At 38.8% G+C, this 13,879-nt stretch overlaps 1 protein-coding gene across 5 annotated transcripts in view; it reads left to right on the forward strand.

Annotated features, from left to right (window-relative positions):
• Nucleotides 1–13,879, forward strand: part of ARHGEF9 (Cdc42 guanine nucleotide exchange factor 9) — a 185,155-nt gene that overhangs the window by 121,507 nt on the left and 49,769 nt on the right. For all 5 annotated transcript variants that reach the window (XM_019715751.2, XM_019715753.2, XM_074323195.1 and 2 more), the window contains exons 4-5: nt 3,526–3,705; nt 13,178–13,410. In XM_019715751.2, coding sequence (XP_019571310.1) covers nt 3,526–3,705; nt 13,178–13,410 — 413 coding nt within the window. The remainder of the gene's footprint in view (nt 1–3,525; nt 3,706–13,177; nt 13,411–13,879) is intronic.

Consider the following 13,879-nt stretch of genomic DNA (forward strand, 5'->3'; position numbering starts at 1 on the left):
AAAGTGCTGGCTCCTTACATGGTTCTTCATGCTGTTGCTTTTCAGGCCCTTCTACCCTGCTTACTCCCCTCTGGCTCTGTATCCTTTTCTCCAAGTTCCTCTGAAAACAGGGCTCAGAATTGAATGCTGCTCTGCTTCAGTGTTGGGACTACCTTCCTATTAAATCTCTCATTCCACCTTCTCAATGTGTTTCTTCTTTTTTTTCTTCCCTATTTTAACTAGAGGTTTTATTTATTTTTTTCCCTGAACCTCAATATCTATATCTTTATTTTTATTTCTTTAAGTATAGTTGATTTTTCCCTAACTTAAAATAGCATTCTTTTTGGGGGGACAGTCACATTCCATACCAGCTCATGTTAAACTTACATACCCTCAAAAATGAGTGAATGAAAAAAAGCATATTGATTGACTCCTAAACCAAACCTCTATTCCTCATTGCTGTGGAAAATTTGATATAGTTACCAGATCCACCAAAGAAAGGGGATGAAAAATAAAAACAAGACTCCAGAGCACTAGTTATCTCTCCTGGCCTTTCTCCCCTGAGAAGCCTAGGCAGTTGTGTGTTGTAAGAGCTGAGGGCAACATTTTGGGGTTCTCTGACTACTACCATATTCTTATGTCCCGTCTCTTATTTCCTTGATAAAGGCAGTTTCAATTATTTGTATTCCCTTTAGAAAGTCATGTGTCTTAAATACTAGGGCTGGAAATTTTGAGAGGACATTGGATTTTCCCCCTTTCCTTGATAATATTGTGTTCAAGGCGGCCTTCCTGAGGCTGTGTTTTCTTTATACTCTCTGGCAAAGACTTTCCCCCCATTTCTAATCTTAAGTATAATTTTAAAAAATAGCATTAGAGGAAGTTTGAAAATAGGAACAAAACCAACTAGAATCTACCAAATATAAGAGAACTGTTTGCACTTTTGCATAATTCCTTCAAATATGTCCATATGTATATGTATTTACAGAGTTGTTATCATAGTGCCATAACATTCTTTTTTTGTGTGCCATAATATTCTCTGTCCTGCTTTTCAACATTGTATCATAAACACTTCTCCATGTTTCTAGATAATCTTCCCAAACATTATTTTCAATGGCTACATAATATTCCATCAAGTTAAATGTACCAGAATGTATTTATAATCTACCATTAGCTTTAAAGAAAAACAGTTGACAAAACACTTCAGGGTTTTACCATCCTATGGGCAGTTACATTTCTCCTAATAAATAGCTTAATGTTCTCTTGTTACATCATATGTAATGTAATAGAAAGAAAATGATGGCCCTGACAAGGACAATGAATATCATACTGGGGAATTAGAAAGCTGACTGACATCTCTATCTGTTCTCTCTTCCACAGCCCACTTTTTGCTTCTCTTTCATTTATGTCATATTCCATACTGATGTTAAGATCTAGTATCCCTGTTGCACTTTGGGCATTTGATAATAATTTCTACCTTCCCTGAGACCTTTCAAATGGGAGCCATGAACAAAACTATTAAATACTTCCTGAACTGACTTTTGAGGATGAATGAGCTGCCATGATGGCTTCTTCTGTTTCCCAATGTGGTCACTCACCGATACCAACTGCTTACCCAGACATAACATGCTGATATGACACTGGTACCAGTTTTTTCCAGCTATGCTCACAGGCCTACCTTAGGGAGAAAAAGTTGGAGCAGGGTTGAGGAAGTCTTTGCCCCCTTGCCTAATGCCAAGATGGAAAAGTTCTTGCTAGATGATGTGCTCACTGCTTTCCCTGCTCCACTGTAGCTAAGATACTTCTGATAGGGTGAGAAAGAGAAAGAGAGAGGGAAGGAGAGAAGGGACAGAGACAGATGCAAGCAAACCGTGGGAGTTAGGTATTTGGCAGGATGGGCATCTAGGAGTTTATTGCCTCTCTCCCTATACATCAAGGAAAGCTTTCTAGGGAGGCAGCATTTTGGGAGTTACTTCAGTAAAGGTAGTGGAGCTAAAAGAGTATTGTGGGAATAGAGGGCATCTTCTTCCCGGTTAGGAATTGGAATGAATGAATGTAGAGCATCTTGAGCATGGCAATCAGTGAGGGTGGCAGCATTAGTTAAATAAATGTCAACACAGGTGCAGACTATTAATTTTCAAACTGTTGAAAGACACTAATTAATGGCTGAATTGGAGTGTGAAAAGAGATAAAGGAAGTGAGATTTTGGTAGAGGTTGGTAAAGGGCATTGAAGCCGGGAATCAGGGTCTTCCTGGAGTATGCCTACATGCCCTAATTGAAAGCAGTATTAGGGGAGACAAAGTGGAGGTAGAGACAGGGCCAGAAGTGGTAAGTCAGTTACTGCACTGCTCTTTATTATATTAGAGGCTCAACACGTAAGAAAGCTGTTACCGTGTTTCCCCGAAAATAAGACCTAGTCAGACAATCAGCTTTAATGCGTCTTTTGGAGCCAAAATTAATATAAGACCCAGTCTTATTTTACTATAATATAAGACTGGGTCTTATATAATATGTTATAGTATAATTAATACAATACAATATAATGTAAGACCGGGTCTTATATTAATTTTTGCTCCAAAAGACGCATTAGAGCTGATTGTCTGGCTAGGTCTTATTTTCGGGGAAACATGGTATGAAAATCGCATTTAGGTTTTTTAGATGAAAGCAAGTGACCATAATTCATTCTCACCAAGAACATGTTCACATACTAATAGTTTCTAATGAGGACAGTGGCCATTAGTTAAAAATCTACACCAGTATATTTAATATGGACGACTGTGTGTATGTTTGTGTGTTTGTTTTGCCCTACAGTATGCCCCGAGTCTGATTGTGTTATCTCAGTGCTCTCTTATTAGACTGAGAATCTTTCATTGATTCTTCCCTTTCATCAATGGCTAGCTGTATTAATTCACCTGATTTTTTCCCCTTTTTTTACAAATGTGTCCTGAACACTTACCCTGTTAAAAACATCATGCCTGAACACTTATAGGCTTGTTGATTGGGCTCATCCAAACGATCTCTCCTGGCCAGCTACCTTAGATGGCTAAGAGATTGCTTTAAGGAATAGTTTGGATTTGTCAATTCCTGTTTGCTTTTTGGAAGTTTTCCTGCTGGGGCCTCTGTTGCCAAATTGTTTTCAATGTTATGAAGACCTTTTGAGTCAGTCCTATAAGAAATAGAACTTGAGAGAGTGAATAGATCCAGCTAAACCAGTAGCTACTAAAATGAGTAAAAGTGTTTGCGCTTAACCAGCTTCTGAGAGAGGGCTCTATGACTTCTGGGGTCCTTGTCGTGGAGGATAGTGGGCAAAGCTCTATACTCTGGAGACTTTGTACCCTGAAGACCTTTGCTTGAGATCCAGCTTTCCTAGTTTCTCACTGGTGGAGTGGTTTCCTTCTTTAAACCTCAATTTCCTCAGATGAAAAATGGAAATAATTATTCCCTGTCTACTTCATGGAACTGAAATTAGGCTCCTAAGTACTTAGGAAGTAGTAAAGACCTTGAGGAATCAGGGAAATCCTCAGCCTGGGCTCTTTCTTTGTCTGCAGGGCTACCTGAAGCAATGCCGGAAGAGAAGGGACATGTTCAGCGATGAACAACTGAAGGTGATCTTTGGGAACATTGAAGACATCTACAGATTTCAGATGGGCTTCGTGAGAGACCTGGAGAAACAGTACAACAATGATGACCCCCACCTCAGTGAGATAGGACCCTGCTTCCTGGAGCACGTAAGCATCTTCCCCTTTGGGGAGGGTTTTGAGAGAGGTTACGAAGCAATGGAAGGAGTGTCTGAGCTGTCTGGTCCTGCTCAGCTGCTTTGTCCTGTGGTAGGGGATGGATTTCTCTCTGACTCTGATGTTGACATCTTTGCCAGGGTATCAGGATTTAGGAAGGTACTGTGATTTGGACTCTCTTTCTTTACCTTTCCCCTCCCTTTTCTCTCTCCTTCCTGACCATTACCAGTAGGATTTTTCTTCAGCTTCTCTTTTCTGTTCCTGTTGGGTTCAGTTTCCATGGGATCCAGTGTTTTAAAAAGGATTGAAATTATTCACTGCATGGAGAACCCAGGAATCTGAGAAATAGGAGAGACCATGGTCAGCGTGAAAGTGGGCACCTATGAGGCATTTAGGGGAAAGCACTAGGGTAGGAGAAGTGATGCGTATAGGAAAAGAGGCCACATGATTTAGAGGAAGTAGTTCTAGGAAATAGGAAAGTGAGAATTTGAGTCCTGTGTCTGTAATGGCTGTCTGGGTACCTTTGGGTAAGTCCCTTACCTTCTTTGGGCCTCCTCATCTAGAATATAAAGTTTCATTGTATACTTCTGTGGTTCTCTAACATCTTTTGGGTCTCATTCACAAGTGACTTAATTGTTTTAACTCTTTCCACCTTTGTATAAAGTTTTTAGTTTTAAAGAGACAATATATGCACATGATACAAAATTCAAATGACACATAAAAGTGTGCAGCTAGAAGTTTTCTTGCAACTTTCTCCTTCTTTGTTTATAGGAATGTGTGTTGGGGAGTGGTGGTACATATCCGTAAGACTATCCCTATGTTCTGTGATTTGCTAGAAGGACTCATATGACTCAGCATATAGTCATACTCATGGTTATGACTTATTACAGCTAAAAGATACAAACCAAAATCAGCAAAAGGAAAAGGCAAATGGGGTAAAGTCTGGAGGAAACCAGGCTCAAGTTTCCAAGAGTCCTTTCCCAGTGGAGTCATACAGGATGCACCTAATTCCCCTTGCAGTGAGTTGTGACAACTCGTTAAATGTTGTTTACCAGGGAAATTCATTAGGGATTCAGTGCCCAAGGCTTTTATGGGGGGAGGCTGGTCATGTAGGCCCCCTCTGCCTAGCACGTACCCAAATTCTAGACTCCCAGAAGGAAAGGAGGTATTCAATATAAACCACATTGTTTATACAGACAGTTTAGCACAGAGAGCCAGTCTTGTCAGGGAATGTCGAGAACCCTCTTGAGATCCAAGGTCCAAGATGCCAGTTAAGGGTCAGCATTTCAAGCATGTCTTTCTAAGGGTAGCATTTTCAGGCATGATATGTAAACTCTTTTCTGTGCCATATTTAAAGTGGTTCAGCCATTCCAGAAAGTATCTAGAAAGTATTTATCAAAGTTTAGCATGTGTATGACTTAGTGGTTCCATTCTTGAAGATGTATCCCAGAGAAGTTCTCGCAGAGGTCCACGAGGGAGCATTTACAAGGCTGTTCATTGCATGGCAGTGTTGTATGTGGGAGAGTGTAATTAGAAGCCATTTAGGTATTTATCACCAGAAGATGGATAAGAAATAGATAAGGAATGCTTACTGTGGGGTATTTTATAGCAAGAAACAACAGAGTAGTTGTATGAACCTTTTAGCACTGCGTATAGATATCATAAACATAGTGTTGAGTGAGGTAAGTAGAATATAGAATATTGGTTCTCTGTTGAAGCCTGCCCTGTGCATTGTAGGGTGTTTAACAGCATTTCTAGTCTCTACCCACTGAATGCTAGTAGAAACTCTCCCACCCCAGTTGTGACACCTGTAAGTGTCTCCAGACATTGTCAAATGTCACCTGAGGAACAAAAAAGGACCACTTATCTATTGGAATGATCATATGCTCTTATCCCTTAATCTGTTAATGTAGTGAATTTGGATTGAGTAATTTTTATATGTTAAATGAATGTTGCATTGCTGGGATAAACCCTACCTAATCATGGTGTATTATCCTTTTTTATGTAATAATTTGCCTTGAAAAAATTGGATTGTTTGCCCTTTTATTAATCAGTTCTAGGATTGTTTTTATCGGCTTTTCTAAGGTATAATTACACACAGGATTCACCAATTTTAAGTGTATAATTTGATGAGTTTTAGGAGACCTATATAGTAGTGTACATATCATCATAATCAAGATACAGAACATTTCTATCACGTCACCAAGTTCTCTCTTTTTCCCTTTGTAGTCAATCCCTGCTCCCACCCTTGGTCCTTGGCCAACACTATTCTGCTTTCTGTTACTGTAATTTCACTTTTTCTAGAACGTCATATAAATGGAATCATACAATAGTAATCTTTTTTTTAAAGTTTTTTTGGGTGGCAACTGTTAGTAAAATTACATAGACTTCAGGTGTACAATTCTGTAATAGATCATCTGTATATCATGTTGTGTGTTCACCAAGAGTCAGTTCTCTTTCCATCACCATATATTGGATCCCGTTTACCTCATCTACCACCCCCTACCCCCTTACCTTCTGATAACCACTAAACAATAGTAATCTTTTATGTTCAGCTTTTTTCACTTAATATAATACCTTTGATATTCATCCATGTTTTTGAATGTATCAACAGTTGGTTTTTTTTATTGCTTAGTAATATTCTATTGCATGGATATACTACCCATTTACTAGTTCATTCCATGACATCTCGGTTGTTTACTAAGTTGTTTACATTTGTGGGATTACTGATTGCGTGGTAAGTGTTCGTTTAACTTTGTAAGATACTGATAAACTATTTTTCAAAGTTGTTATACCACTTTGCTTTCTTCTAATATATGAGTTCCATTGCTACCCATGGTTGCTCTCATGTGGTATTATCAGTATTTTTTTTAATTTATTTTTAAATTTATTGGGGTGACAATTGTTAGTAAAATTACATAGATTTCAGGTGTACAATTCTGTATTACATCATCTATAAATCCCACTGTGTGTTCATCACCCAGAGTCAGTTCTCCTTCCATCACCATATATTTGATCCCCCTTACCCTCATCTCCCACCCCCCACCCCCCTTAACCTCTGGTAACCATTAAACTATTGTCTGTGTATATGAGTTTTTGTTTCTCGTTTGTTTGTCTTGTTCTTTTATTGTTTTGGTTTATATACCACATATCAGTGAAATCACATGGTTCTCTGCTTTTTCTGTCTGACATATTTCGCTCAGCATTACACTCTCAAGATCCATCCATGTTGTCACAAATGTTCCTGTATCATCTTTTCTTACCGCCGAATAGTATTCCATTGTGTAAATATACCACAACTTCTTTATCCATTCATCTATCGAAGGACATTTTGGTTGTTTCCATGTCTTGGCCACCGTAAACAAAGCTACAATGAACATTGGAGCACACATGTCTTTATGGATAGACGTTTTCAGATTTTTTGGGTAGATACGCAGCAGAGGGATTGCTGGGTCATATGGTAATTCTATTCGTAATTTTTTGAGGAACCTCCACACTGCCTTCCATAACAGCTGCACCAGTCTGCATTCCCACCAACAGGGTATGAGGGTTCCTTTTTCTCCACAGCCTCTCCAACACTTGTTACTATTTGTCTTTTTGAGGATAGCCATTCTGACTGGGGTGAGGTGATATCTCATTGTGGTTTTGATTTGCATTTCTCTGATGATTAGTGATGTTGAGCATTTTTTCATGTCTATTTGCCATTTATATGTCCTCTTTGGAGAAATGTCTCTCCAGGTCTTCTGCCCATTTTTCAATTGGGTTGTTTGTTTTTTTGTTGTTGAGTTGCATGAGTTCCTTGTATATTCTGGATATTAGCCACTTATCGGAGGCACTGTTTGCAAAAATCTTCTCCCAGTCAGTTGGCCGCCTCTTTATTTTGTTAAGTTTATTCCTAGGTATTTTGTTCTTTTTGCTGCAACTGCAAAAGGAATTGTTTTTTGTATTTTTTTCCCTGAGATTTCATTGTTAGTATATAGGAACGCAATGGACTTTTGTATGTTGATTTTGTAGCCAGCAACTCGACTGTATTCGTTGATTGTTTCTAAGAGCTTTTTGGTGGAGTTTTTAGGGTTCTCTATATATAGCATCATGTCATCTGCAAAGAGTGATAATTTAACTTCTTCATTCCCAATTTGGATGCCTTTTATTTCTTTCTCTTGCTTGATTGTTCTGGCAAGGACTTCCAACACTATGTTGAAAAGCAGAGGTGATAGGGGACATCCCTGTCGTGTTCCTGAACATAGAGCAAAGGGCTTCAGATTTTCTCCATTAATTATGAGATTAGCAGAGGGCTTGTCATATATGGCCTTTATTATGTTAAGGTATTTTCCTTCTATACCTATTTTATTAAGTGTTTTAATCATAAATGGATGTTGTATCTTGTCAAATGCTTTTTCTGCATCAATTGATATAATCATATGATTTTTGTCCTTTATTTTGTTTATGTGATGTATCACATTGATGGATTTGGATGTTGAACCATCCTTGTGCCCCGGGATGAACCCCACTTGGTCGTGATGAATAATCTTTTTAATGCATTGTTGTATTCGATTTGCTAGAATTTTATTTAGGATTTTTGCATCGGGATTCATCAGAGATATTGGTCTGTAGATTTCTTTTTTTGTATTGTCATTGTGACACCAGGTTTTGGTATTAGGGTAATGTTGGCCTCATAAAATGAGTTAGGGAGTACTGTCTCTTCTTCAAATTTTTTGGAAGAGTTTGAGCAGGATTGGTATTAGATCCTCTTTGAAAGTTTGGTAGAATTCACTAGTGAAGCCATCTGGTCCCGGACTTTTACTTTTGGGAAGGTTTTGGATGACTGATTCAATTTCGTTACTGGTGATCGGTCTGTTTAGATTTTCCAGTTCTTCATGGTTCAGCCTTGGAAGGCTATATGTTTCTAAGAACTTGTCCATTTCTTCTAGGTTGTTGAATTTCGTGGCATATAGTCCTTCATAGTATTCTTGGATGATCCTTTGTATTTCTGTGTTGTCGTGATAACTTCCCCTTTTTCATTTCTGATTTTGTTGATTAGTGTCTTCTCTCTTTTTATCTAAGTAAGCCTTGCCAAGGGTTTGTCAATTTTGTTAATCTTTTCAGGAACCAGCTCTTTGTCACATTAATTGTTTCTAGTGTCTTTTTATTCTCTATTTCATTTAGTTCTGCTTTAATTTTTGTTATTTCCTTTCTTCTGCTGACCTTAGGTTTTACTTGTTCTTCTTTTCTAGTTCTTTCAGGTGTAACATGAGGTTATTTATTTGTGAGTTTTCTTGATTCTTGAGATAGGCCTGTAATGAGATAAATTTCCCTCTTAAAACTGCTTTCGCTGCATCCCAAAAATTTTGGTAGGATGTATTTTCATTGTCATTTGTTTCTATGTATCTTTTGATCTCTCCTCTATCTTCTTCTTTGACCCAGTCGTTCTTTAAAAATATGTTGTTTAATTTCCATGTCTTTGTGTTTTTTCCCGCTTTCTTTTTGCAGTTGATATCCAATTTCAAAGCCTTGTGATCAGAGAATATGCATGGTATTATTTCAATCTTCTTAAATTTGTCGAGACTGATTTTATGTCCCAATATATGGTCTATCCTTGAGAATGTTCCATGTACACTAGAAAAGAATGTATAGTCTGATGTTTTAGGATGAAGTGCTCTATAAATGTCAATTATGTCCATTTCATCTATTGTGTCATTCAGGGCTGATATTTCGTTATTTATTTTCTGTTTGGATGATCTATCCATAGCTGTCAATGATGTATTTAAGTCCCCTAGTATAATTGTGTTTTGGTCAATTTCTCCCTTTAGTTCTGTTAGTAGTTGCTTGGTATATTTGTGCTCCCTGATTGGGGGCATAAATATTGATGACTGTTATGTCTTCTTGTTGTACAGTCCCTTCACCATTATGAAATGTCCATCTTTGTCTCTTGTTATCTTTTTCACCTTGAAGTCTGTTTCATCTGATATCATTATGGCTACACCTGATTTTCTCTGGGTACCATTTGCTTGGAGTGTCAATTTCCACCCTTTCACTTTGAGTCTATGCTTGTCCTTGTAGCTGAGATGTGTCTCTTGGAGACAGCATATGGTTGGGTTTAGTTTTTTGATCCAATCTGCTACTCTGTGCCTTTTTATTGGTGAGTTCAGTCCATTTACATTTAGGGTGATTATTGATATGTGAGGATTTCCTGTCATTCTATCTTTAGTTTTCTGGTAAGGCTGTGTCTCCATTGTTTCTTTGCCTTTTTGTTGTTGTCTATTATTTCTGTGTGGTGGTATTATATGATGTTTCCCTCTGTTTCTTCTTTTATTACAGTATGTATTTCAGTTCTGGATTTTTTTTGAGTGGTTACCCTTAAGTTTATGTGAAAGAAAGTTTGATATTTAGAGTATTCCGTTTTCTTAAGCATACTTACTTTCTCCATTCCCGTATTCCGATTCAGGCCTTTACTCTCCCCTTTTTTATGTTTTGGTTGCCACAAATTGTCCCTGTTGATGGTGGTCGAATAGCCTCCTTTAGTATTTCTTGTAGTGCAGGTCGTGTATTAGAAAATTCCCTCAGCTTCTGTATGTCTGGAAAGGTCTTTATTCCTCCTTCATATCTAAAGGATATCTTTGCTGGATATATTATTCTTGGCTCATAATTTCTCTCTTTCAATAGTTTGAATATTTGGTTCCACTCCCTCCTGGCTTGTAGAGTTTCTGCTGAAAAATCTGATGATAATCTAATGGGCTTTCCTTTGTAAGTTACCGTCTTCTTTTCCCTGGCTGCCTTGAGGATTCTTTCTTTGTCGTTGATTTTAGACAGCTTCAATACAATGTGCCTTGGAGAAGGCCTGTTGGGATTGATATAATTAGGTTTTCTATTTGCTTCTTGGATTCGAGGTTCCAGTTCTTTCCACAAGTTTGGGAAGTTCTCATCAATAATTTGTTTGAATATATTCTCTGTTCGCTTCTCTTTTTCTTCTTCTTCTGGTATGCCCATTATTCTTATATTGCTCTTTCTGATGGAGTCAGAAAGTCCTTGTAGAGTTCTTTCATTTCTTTTAAGTCTCAAGTCTCTTTCTTCTTCCATCTGTGTCATTTCCAGGTTTCTATCTTTGATGTCACTGATTCTTTCCTCCATCTGGTCAACTCTACTACCTAAGCTGGTTATTTCATTCTTAATTTCTTCTATTGAGTTCTTAATCTCCAGAAATTCTATTTGGTTCTTTTTAAAATTTCAATCTCTTTCGTAAAATGCTCATGCTGTTCTTTGATTGTGTTTCTGAGTTCATTTAACTGCCTATCTGTGTTTTCTTGCATCTCGTTGAGTTTTTCAGAACTGCAATCTTGAATTCTCTGTCATTTAAGTCACATATTTCTGTATCTTTAAGTGCCTTTTCTGGAGACTTTTCACTTTCTTTCTGAGCTATCTTGTTGCCTTGGTTATTCATGGCAATTACCGGTTTACTGTTTCTCTTCGTAGACATCTACAGAAGTGGCTTCTGCAACAGGTTGATAGGAAGCGATCTTTCTTTTGTTTTCCAGTACTTATTGGTAGAATGTTTTATTTTTTCTCCGACTGCAGCTTATTTTTCTGCTCCCACACGATAGTACTATGTTTTCTCCGCACTATTCCAGCTTCTCAAACAATGGGGGGATTCTCTGGGAGACGGGCTTCTCCTCTGTTAATAGTTCGTCTAGGTCACAGGCTGCAGTGTCCCGGTCAGTATGTGGAGATCTTTTGATGTTCCAAAGCTCTTCCAGCACCTGATTCAGAGCCCCTATGTTTCACCAGTTCTGTTTCCTCCTACAGGGATCTGCCCAGATAGGTGGGGCTAGGGGCGGGGTGAGTTGTGAGAGGTGGCCCAGAGCAATGGCCGCGACCACCACCACAGCTGGTCCTGTTTCTACAGCTCCCTCCCCTTGCCAGAACTAGTTGGGCAGTGAATCTGTGTCTGTGGTCCACAGTTCTCAGAACAGCAAATATTCTGTTCTTTTGATCTGACACTGCTACTGTTCTGCTTCTAGCACTGGGCAGGTGGGGGCGGGCGAGCTCTGGGAGGATAGGGAGGGGTGGCTAGTCTCAGTGCCTAAGGCTTCCATTCTCTGCTTGGCAGTGAGGTCTTAAACCACCGTTTTCAGCCTTTTTCCCTCAGTCTTTTCTCCGAGGTCTCTGCCGTGAGCGTTGGGTTCAGCCGTGTTATATGCTGTCCCCTCAGCCCTGTGGGGCCCTGGCGGAGCCCTAGCAGTCCGAGTTCTTCCCTCTCCCCCAGCTGCGGTAGCTCTGGGATGCAGCGAGCTCGGAGCACTGAGCTAGGTGTGCGTCCTATGCCTGCGCGGTGCTCCGTCTCTGCACTTCTCCCTTCCCTCCTCCCCAGCTCGCGCGATTCGCCCACCTGTAGGTGATTTCGGTAGTGGGCCTCTTCGTCTTGCCTGTCTGCTGTGCAGGGAGTCCTTTGTGGTGTTATTGTTGTTCGATTCTTTGTAAATTCCAGGGGAGCTTTACAGAGCCTCACCTCACGCCGCCGTTTTTACCCTGTTCAAATAATAATTTTTAAGTCCATGTGTAATAACTCCATCTTGATTTTTTTGTCTATCAATTTCTATTGCCTGTTATTTCTCTTAGGTTTTTTTTCATGTATCATGTTTTTGTATGAGTACTGAAGAGTGTATAAGAAAAACTATAGAGGTTTTTTAAAACTTGGAAATAATTACAAACTTACCGAAAAATTGAAAAATAAGAAGAGTACGAAGGACACCTATATACCATTTTCCTAGATTCACCTATTGTTAACATTTCACTGCTTTTACTTTGTAGTTTGAATATGCTCTCCCTCTCTCTCCTTCCTCTCTCATTATCCCCTCTTTCTGTATGCATATTTATATATGCATAGATACATACACATATACATACACTTAATTATTTTTCCTCAGCTATTTATGTTTAACTTGCCTACACCACAGCCTCTTTACCCCTAAATATTCCAAGGTATATTTCCTAAAGGATATTCTATGGAGACAATTTCAGGCTCTGGGTGATGGGATTCCTTTAAGCAGAAATTTATTATATTTTTCTGGCTTTTCTCAGTACAAGATTTATCTAAAACAACTTAGCCTGCCATTGCCAGAAATGGAACTTCTTACCTATCTCTTTTTATGATCTAGTGCCAGAGTTTTATTGCCAGAGTGTGTTTTACTTTGCAAGGGCCAGTCTCCCATCATTACCCTTCTTTAATATAATTTCTTTATTATTCCTATTTATTTGTTTTTTCTATTTGACTTTTTACCATCAGTTTGTCTATTTCCCAAATAATGCCTTTATTTTGTATTATTAAATTATGAAATGTTAGGAAAGTTGGATATCATTATCATTTTAATATTCCTGCATAAGAACAGGGTCTCTTTTTCTATTTCTCTGAAACTTCTTTTGGAATTCTCAGTAGCCTTTCACTTTTTCATTATTTTTCCTCTGCTCACAGCAAGATGGATTCTGGATATACTCTGAGTACTGTAACAACCACCTGGACGCCTGCATGGAGCTCTCCAAACTGATGAAGGACAGCCGTTACCAGCATTTCTTTGAGGCCTGTCGCCTCTTGCAGCAGATGATCGACATTGCTATTGATGGTTTCCTTTTGACTCCAGTCCAGAAGATCTGCAAGTATCCCTTACAGTTGGCTGAGCTCCTCAAGTATACCGCCCAGGACCATAGGTAAGGGGAAGCAGGATGAAGGAGAGAGCCTCCTCTACTTGTTGGTCCTCCCTTTTGTCTTTTCTGAGCTTCTGTTAGGTTATCTGCACAATGAGATGATGACATTATCTCTCTTGCGTCACAAGGCTGTTATGTGTATCAAGTGATGGAATGCTTGTTAGATTTGCTTATAAAGTTGTAAATTAGTGTGCACGCAATGTCAGTATACATCATTGTTATTGTGCCACTTAGACCCTGCCTTCAGGGAGCTTATAGCCTGGTCCTTAGTCCTGAGTTTAGCCAAAGGAGTCAATCCAGATGGAATATTGTTCAACTGATTTATTCTACTCTGCTTGATAGATTCAAATATCCTGGTAACAGCTTGCCCAACTGTATTGACCTTAGATTTCTTCTGCAAGGCTATATCCCTGGTCTTCTTCAGTCTTTTCTACCCTCCTCTGCCTCATTTCAACTGTACCTTTTACTTAGA

The sequence above is a fragment of the Rhinolophus sinicus genome, chromosome X (assembly GCF_036562045.2).
Source record: "Rhinolophus sinicus isolate RSC01 chromosome X, ASM3656204v1, whole genome shotgun sequence".
NCBI classification, from domain to species: domain Eukaryota; kingdom Metazoa; phylum Chordata; class Mammalia; order Chiroptera; family Rhinolophidae; genus Rhinolophus; species Rhinolophus sinicus.